The sequence below is a fragment of the Theropithecus gelada genome, chromosome 10 (assembly GCF_003255815.1).
Source record: "Theropithecus gelada isolate Dixy chromosome 10, Tgel_1.0, whole genome shotgun sequence".
Taxonomy (NCBI): domain Eukaryota; kingdom Metazoa; phylum Chordata; class Mammalia; order Primates; family Cercopithecidae; genus Theropithecus; species Theropithecus gelada.
This window is the reverse complement of record NC_037678.1, coordinates 8,549,548-8,558,301: the sequence shown is the minus strand read 5'-3', so window position 1 is coordinate 8,558,301 and position 8,754 is coordinate 8,549,548. Positions and strand designations below refer to the sequence as shown.

The window sequence follows — 8,754 nt, the reverse complement described above, 5'->3', positions numbered from 1 at the left end:
GGGAAAAAAACCAAACAAAAAAAAAAAAAAAAAAAAAAAAAAAAAAAAAAAAAAAAAAAAGAAGAGGGATGGGTGCTAGGCCCACACAATCACCATTCAATCATTAATTAATTCATTTATTATTTCTTTCTAAAGAAACTTACTGGTCGGATATGGTGGTTCATGCATGTAATCTCCGCACTTTGGGAGGCTGAGGCAGATGGATCACTTGAGGTCAGAAGTTCGAGACCGGCCTGGCCAACATGTTGAAACCCTGTCTCTACTAAAAATATGAAAATTAACCAGGTATGGTGGCATATGCCTGTAATCTCAGCTACTTGGGAGACTGAAGTAGGATTATCCTGAGGCTTGAACCCGGGAGGTGGAGGTTGCAGTGAGCCAAGATCCTGCCACTGCAGTCCAGCCTGGGTGACAGATTGAGACTCTCAAGAAAAAGAAACTTACCGAAGCCAATTCTTGTCAGGCCGTGGGGCCCAGAGAAGATCCAGGCCCTTCAGAACTGAGCTGTCGGCCGTGCATGGTGGCTTATGACTGTAATCCCAGCACTTTGGGAGGTGGAGGTAGGAGTATTGCTTGAGCTCAGAAGTTTGAGACCAGCCTGAGCAACACAGGGAGACCCCCATCTCTACAAAAATAAAAAATTAGCTGGGCGTGGTGGTGCATGCCTGTGGTCCCAGCTACTCTGGAGGCAGAAGCGGGAGGATCACTTGTGCCCAAGAGGCTGCAGTGAGCCATGATTGCGCCACTGTCTTCCAGCCTGGGCGACAGAGTGAAACCCTGTTCAAAAAAACTAACAACAACAACAACAACAACAAACGAAACAGAGCTGAGCTAATATGGTAGCCACAAATTAAAGTAAAAAAATCCAGTTCCTTGGTCACTATAGCCACATTTTAAGTGATCGGTAGCCATCTGTGGCTAGTGGCTACTGTACTGGACAGCGCAGACATAGAACATTTCCATTATCACCGAAAGTTCTATTGCCCAGTGCAGCTCCAGAAGCTTACTCGCTAAAGAGAGACACACAGGAGAGCAGACCAGACAACACAGTGTTGTGTGGGCTGCAATGTCCTCCTCGGCAAAAAGCAGGTGATGAGGCGGAGATTAAAGGAGACGCCAGGAGAATGTTTAGCCTAGTTCCTGACTCAGGGTGAGTGCTCAGAGGACATCTGCCATCACTGTAGAGGATAGTACTATAGGATCTGTTTACATACCCATCTTCCTAGCAGACTGTGAGCTCCGCCCAGCCCTGGCATGGTGCCGGGCACAGAGCAAGTGCTCAGGAAATAGTAGCTGTTATCAGCACCATCGTTGTTATCACCATTGCTATGACAGAGGCAGCCAGGGGCTGTGGGAACACAGAAGAGGGCTCCCATCCCGGCCCCAGGGCCAGGGGCTGCTGAGAGTCTCCATTGCCAGAGCTAGACTGGGTGCCTTTGTGGTCCCCTCAGGGGCAGGCCTAGGGGCCTCTTCACACCCTTAGGGTCTGGGTACAGGGTCCAGCTGGAGCAAGCTGGGGCTCAGGAAATAGTTGTTGAAGGAGCTCTAGCCTCTGGGAACTCCAGCCCCCTTGGGGAAAGACCAGGTGAGTGGGCAAGATGGCCTGAGGGTTGCAGAGCTGAACAGGGCATGAAGGGCACAGAGGGAGAGCCTGAGGGAGATTGGCGCTGGGACCATGGGAGTACAGCCATATTTGGAGTATCCCTGTTTTTACTGCATACTCCCCAGGCATCAGAGTCTGTGGGAGACAGAGCAGATTTGGGGAGGGCAGGCTGCAGGGAACCACCCCGCAGGTGGCCGTGAGTGCCAGCCTGGCCATTACCAGCCTCCCATAGCTCTTCAGGATTCCAGAGGCTCAGAGCAGCCATTCACAGCCGCCCACTCCTAGAAAGCCAGCTCCTCCCTGCACCAGAGCCCAGTCCAGCCCAGTCTCCGCGGGATGTAGCTGGTGGGACAGTTAGCAGAGGGCTGGACCCTGTGCCTGGGGACTGTGGCCCGGAGGCTGAGCAGGAGCCCATGAGGGGACCAGATGGACAAGGCCCCTAAGCTGGCCACCATGGCCAGACTCTGGGTAAAGGGGAGGTGAGGGGCCTGCGTGTGCCTTATCTTCCACTGGATCCTTCTTGTCCTCTGATCAAGGTAGGTGTGTGTGTGGGGGAGTGGGGGTGGGGTGGGGAAGGACCAAGCAATCCATGGAAGATGGGAGTGCCGTGAGGTGATGGGGGTCGGGTGACGCCCTCGGACAACCTGTCCTCTGGCCTGCTCTCTGTGTGTGGGTGTGCACACTGAGGGGAGCTGTTTGTGGCTAAGTGCAGGGTAAACGTGTGTGCCCAAGCGTATGTGGTTGTGTAGGAGCAGGCAGGAGATTAGGGCTGCAGCGATAGGCCAGGTGGGAAAGGGTTGGAGGCCAGGGCAGTCTTGGATACAAATATATGACAGAAGAGGGATGTGGGGCTGGGGGCACCATTGTGAGGGGTGATGCCTTCCCCGTCTGGTGTCCTGCCTTCCCCCTCCCTGCTCCAGACCTCAAGGACCTGGCTACATGATCACTCCCCTCCCCATGAACCCTCTGGAACTGACTCCTCCCACCAGCCCTGGCCTTGTCCCCCAGCTGCAGGTCCCAGCCTGCTGTGTTAAAAGCAGCCAAACCAACTTTGTTCCAGAGAGTGAGTTACTTGGAGTCCAGAGTGGCAGGGAGTGGCCATCTACTAAGACCATAGCCAGAGTCCTGAGCTTCATCCTTGACACCCCTTTGTGCCTACTCCCTAGCCCGGGCAGTCCCGCTGCTTCTACCCCTGTGCAATGCAGCCTCCTCCAGCCCCAGCCCTAGCCCTGCCCCTTCCACAGCCCAGGGAGCAGAGAGTTTCAACTATGTCCTCATGGGATCCTTGCTTCAATCCTCTCCCCTCGGATCCCTCCGTCACACTGCCCCTGAGTGCCGTTCCCACCTCCAGATCTGAATGGGTCACATTCCCTGGCCTGAGCATTGCTGTAGCCTGGGCTGGACCCCAGCTCACCCGCAGCCTTTGCTCTCCCCGCCCTGCTAGATGCAGCCTAGGAGCCCCATGTTGGATTTTCAGAAAGATGCCACACTTTCTCACCTTTGGGCCTTCAGTAGGAATAGCCCCAGCTCAGGTCTAGCCTCCCGCCTTTTTACCCCTAATGCTTAGCTTGACGGAGCCCTGCCTACTTCCTTCCCTGGCATCCCTGGGCATGGCAGGCTCTCCAAGGGCAGGGACCATGGCTTGTTCACCGGATAAGCTCCTTCTGTGAACACTCACTGCCTCTCCATTTCCCAACCTCACCTTCTGTAGGGCTGGCTCTGTTTCCGACTCCAGCACTAGGCCAGCTCAGGGCTCTTCCTTGGTTCTGGGGCTCCAAGCCAAATTGGTCCTCTCTCATCCTTCTACCTGGACACCTGAGCTCCTATGTTGGCTGCTGTGGGTGGGAACCCACAACCCTTTGGTTCTTTCTGGAACAGAAAGGGAGAGAGATCTCCAGTAAGCACTGCCCTCCTCTGGAGTCCCTGAACATGTATATGACCTCCATAGAGCTGTCCACAGAGACGGGGGCCACACTCAGGCTCAGGCAAAGGGAGATGTAAGCCCGGCCTGAGTTCCCCCATGCTGGAGGCAGACTGCTCACTAGACGTGCCCACCCCCCTGTGTGGTGGCTGGCCAGGGGTGGGGTGGGTATGAGGTACAGGTCGGTCTGCAGCAGGTAGGAGCCATAGGGGGACTGGAGGAAGTTACATGTGCCCTCCACTAAGGACTGGACAGTCCCCAGAACCAGGCCCCTTCAGACCTGGCATGCTCAGCTGCTGGTCAGGAAGGGGAGGGCTGAGACCTCCAGGCCTGAGCTCCTCACCCCTGCCTGGCCTCTTCTCTCTGTTGATTGCTTCAGGGGAAGACAAACAACCTGGATGGACCACGACTTGGCTCCTTCTCCTCCAGAGATGCAGTCGCATGGAGCTCCAGGCCCGGGAACCTCCTTCTCCCATAGCCATGTGCTGGGGCGCCCTACCCGCCCCTCAAGACTCCCTGGAGGAGGGTCCCCCCTCACCCCCGTCCTCAGGAAGACCATCCATTTGGATACCTTCCCCCAAAGCCATATCCCACAGACCTCCAGTCGGCTGGGCCTTGGAGCCAGGACCCGGAGTGTGCCCCCACAGGAGATGGGCATTGCTCTGGGGGCTTCCTTGAGCCCCCTGCCCACCAGCAGCCTTGTACCCAGGAAGCTCAGCTCCATCTCCTTGACTCTCCATCAGAACATCCAGGCACGGTCCCTGAATCGCCCACTCTCTCACTGGGAAGAGTTGCCTACCCCAGGAAAGAAGGCTGCTCCCCATGAAGGAGACAGGGTGTCCTCGCCAGGCTCACCACCTGTGACCCTAGTGCCAGGGGGCAGGGTCCACTCTGAGGGCCCAGGGAACTCAGGTCTGGCCAAATCCAGCAGGATGCTTGCCACGGAGAAGCCCCTGGTGAGTTCCTACCTGGCCTTACCTTTCCAGTCCCGGTTAGCCCAGAGTGCACCAGTCCTTGCACAGCCAGGCTCAGTAGGCCAGGGGCACCTTGTCTCAGTGACTGACCACACGCCTACCAGAGCTTCTCTAGGAAAAGGCAAGCCCCGGGCCAGGGGGATCCCCAGACCCCGGGGGCGTCTCCAAAGGGCCAACGCGGCTGTGAATTTGACTGCTATGGATACAAGGACAGACACAGCCAGACATTTAGCCACAATGGCCACCAAGAGACCTAGCTTGGCTATCAATTTAGCCACACCAAACACATCCGGACTGGACACAGGCACAGAGTTCCCCGCTGTGGATATCAAGCTGGGCACAGCCAGAGACTTATCTTCAGTAGGGACAGTCAAGTCAGGCAAAACCACGAACTTGGCTACAGCAGGCACAATCAAGCCGGGCACAGCCATGAATCTGACTACAGTAGGGACAACCAAGCCAGGGATGGTCATGGATTTGATAGCCTCAGACCCAGACAAGCTGGGCAAAGCCATGGCTACAAGAAGCACAGCCAACCCAGATATGACCACAAAGGGCACAGCCATGGATTCAGCAACATCAGACCCAGTCAAGCTGGACACAATCACAGCTACAGTGGGCACCACAAGGTTGGAAACAGCCATGGCTTTGGCCAGAGTAAACAGAGCCAAGCTGGGCACGGCTATGAATTCTCTTGCTTTGGACACAAGTAGGATGGGTACAGCTCTAGGTTCAGTTGTGCCAGTAACCCCAGACCCAGCCACTGGGAAGATCACACTGGGGAGTGTTAATAACCTAACCATATCAGACGTTGCTACATGCCTGCTAATGCCAATCAGATCCACAGACCCAGCCCTAGACCACACTAATGCTGCCACGGATGGAGCCACAGAGCCTGCCTCCCTGGACCTGGCCACAGAATCCAAAGGTAAATGCAGAAACTTGGTTGGGGATGGACTAGGCTGCCGGCGGAGGTGGAAGTGGGTGAGCTTGGAGATGGATCATGCTTGCATGGGTTGGGAAAGCAAGGAAGGACTCTAAGGTCAGAGTTGAATGGGTTGGGAGAAAAGGAAATGGGTGTTGTAGGGCCAGACATAGGGACTGTACCCTGAGCTGGGTTATAACCTGCCAGTCTGAGGTCAGGCTGAGGGAAACTATCAGAAAGAAGGTTTTGGCCAGGTGTGGTGGCTCATACTGTAATCCCAGCACTCTGGGAGGCTGAGATGGGAGGACTGCTTGAGGGCAGGACTTCAAGACCAGCCTGAGCAACATGGTGAGACTATCTCTATAAAAATTAAAAAATAAGGGTTGGGCACAGTGGCTCACATCTGTAATCCCAACACTTTGGAAGGCCAAGGTGGGCGGATCACTTGAGGTCAGGAGTTCAAGACCAGCCTGGCCAACATGGTGATACCTCATCTGTACTAAAAATGCAAAAATTAGCCAGGTGTGGTGGCACATGCCTATAGTCCCAGCTACTTGGAAGGCTGAGGCACGAGAAGCACTTGAACCTGGCAGGCGGAGGCTACAGTGAGCCGAGATCGTGCCACTGCACTCCAGCCTAGTGACAGAGTAAGACTCTGTCTCAAAAAATAAAATAAGATAAAATAAAATAAAAAATTAGCAGGGCATGGTGGCATGCATCTGTGGTCCCAGCTACTGGGGAGGCTGAGGTGGGAGGATTGCTTGAGCCCAGGAGGTTGAGGCTGCAGTGAGCCATGATTGTGCCACTGCACTCTAGCCGCGTGGGTGACAGAGCAAGACCTTGTCTCAAAAAAAAAAAAAAAAAAAAAAAGAAGAAGAAAAAGGAAAAGAAAGGTTAACAGGGGTAACTTGTGGAGGAGCAATTATGGTGAGTCCTCCTTTTATCATCTCCTGGGGTTGTTTCTTTGTTCCCTGAAGAGGTGGAATAATCTGGTGATCAATAGGTGTGTGCAGCTTTAAAAGCAGTGGCTCACAGCTGTAATCCCAGCACTTTGGGAGGCTGAGACGGGCAGATCACGAGGTCAGGAGATCGAGACCATCCTGGCTAACACAGTGAAACCCAGTCTCTACTAAAAAATACAAAAAATTAGTCGGGTGTGGTGGCAGGCACCTGTAGTCCCAGCTACTTGGGAGCCTGAGGCAGGAGAATGGCGGGAACCTGGGAGGCGGAGCTTTCAGTGAGCCTAGATGGCGCCACTGCACTCCAGCCTGGGCGACAGAGCAAGACTCCGTCTCAAAAAAAAAAATAATAAAAAATAAAAAAATTAACTAAGTGTGTAGGCTGAGGCAGAGAATTGCTTGAACCCGGGAGGCGGAGGTTGCAGTGAGCCGAGATTGTGCCACTGTCCTCCAGCCTGGGCAACAGAGTCCCAAAAAACAAAAAAACAACAAAAAAAAGCAAGCCTCCTACCTCCTATGTGAAAATACTGACTAGCACTTTAGGAAGTTGTGATTTGTCTAATAGGTAGTCTCTGCAGCCTCCTCTGGATGTGAGATAATGACCTCACCTGAGACTTTCCAAATCCATTTACACTCAGCCTTTTAGGAAGTATCTGCTGCTTAAAAGGTGCCTTACCTGGATGTCTCTTTCTTGGTCCCCCACTCCCAGCCCTTTAATCCTGAAAGGTAAGTTGGAGCCGTGTATATATGGAAGTCCTACACAGAACTCTAAATAGGTCAACACAAGGGCAGGACATTCAGTTGGTCTTAGAAAGCCTGTGACATACCTAAAGTCACACCAAAGCTGGCTGGTGGCAGTAAGCTGACTGGAATCCAGATTGTTGAAATTTCTACTTTGGGCAGCCTCATTCCCAACATTTCAAGGGCTCAGAGTTTCTGGGTCTGGAAAGGTGCCTCGAAGGCATCCAGTCTAACACCTGAATTGAGTCTTTGGATTGTCAGACCCCTTTCCCTCCACCCCGCACACTCAGTCTGGGCACCTCACCTAAATTCTGGTCTTCACTTCTCCCTGCCAGACCTCAGTTCTCCCTCCTTCTGCAGCCCAGCCCTGTCTCCTGAAGTGCAGATGTGGGCAGCCAGCAGCTAGCTGGTTTATCTACCAGACATCCCGGATGTCTCCCGGACATGTCCAGAGGTAGCCCTTTTCTTCTTTTTTTTTTTTTTTTTTTTTTGAGACGGAGTCTTGCTCTGTCACCCAGGCTGGAGTGCTGTGGCCGGATCTCAGCTCACTGCAAGCTCCGCCTCCCGGGTTCCCGCCATTCTCCTGCCTCAGCCTCCGGAGTAGCTGGGACTACAGGCGCCCGCCACCTCGCCCGGCTAGTTTTTTTTGTATTTTTTAGTAGAGACGGGGTTTCACCGTGTTCACCAGGATGGTCTCGATCTCCTGACCTCGTGATCCGCCCGTCTCGGCCTCCCAAAGTGCTGGGATTACAGGCTTGAGCCACCGCGCCCGGCCACCCTTTTCTTCTTGAACTGACTCCTGCCTCCCTGATCTCACTCTCTCAGCTGTAGGCATCGCCTAACCTTCTATCAGATACCTAGAAACCTGGGTATCCTCTTCTTCCTCATCTCTCTCTTGCCATCTCTTCCAGTCTATTTCCCACTTTGTTGATTTACCTCTTCAGTACTCAACTATCTGGCTGGCTGTCCTCTCCTCTCCATCCTTCTGCCCCTGTGAGGCCACCTCCCACCCACTGGCTTGTTCCCTGTCCACACACAACTGCTGCAACGACTTACATATTGAATGGCAGCACTTTCAGCTTAATATTTGTCAGTGATTCACCATTACCTTCCATTAAAGTCCAGCTTCCAAGGCTGCTTGTGGACTTCTCCAACCTCTTATTTAGCTCTGCACACCTGTCTGCAATTTTCTCTGCTTCAGCGACACCAAGGACTCTGGGCTGTCCACCAGCACTATGCAGCTCTCACCTCTGGCCCCCCTCACCTCCACTGTCTTCTCTTTGCAGAATGCCTCTCCCTTTCCATTCTTCCCTTCCACTCCCATTTGCCTTTCCATCTGGCCCTCATCCCCTCCAAGAAGTCTTGCAAGCCCCCTCTCCCCAGGGCGCCCACCTGCCTGCACCCTCAGTCCCCTGTGTGCACCCCAGCCCCTGCATTAGGACATTCCATCTTCCTGTTTCCTCCACTAGACCCAGAACCTTCAAGGGGAGGGATGGTTGTCCTCACCCCTGTGCTCCCAGGGCCTGGCAATATGCTGTCCATTAGTATCCACTGAATGCATGACATTTTTTTCTAATGGGCAAATTGAGGCTCAGGGAAGTTCCTGGCTGGCTTAAGATTATTGGTTCATT

General features: G+C 53.8%; 1 protein-coding gene across 1 annotated transcript in view; it reads left to right on the top strand.

Moving 5' to 3' along the window:
- The first annotated feature begins 1,905 nt into the window (after window positions 1-1,905).
- Window positions 1,906-8,754, top strand: part of SEPT3 (septin 3) — a 28,938-nt gene continuing 22,089 nt past the window's right edge. The window contains exons 1-2 of the mRNA XM_025400116.1: window positions 1,906-2,139; window positions 3,904-5,426. Of these exons, the coding sequence (XP_025255901.1) occupies window positions 3,923-5,426 (1,504 nt within the window). The 5' untranslated portion in view covers window positions 1,906-2,139; window positions 3,904-3,922. The remainder of the gene's footprint in view (window positions 2,140-3,903; window positions 5,427-8,754) is intronic.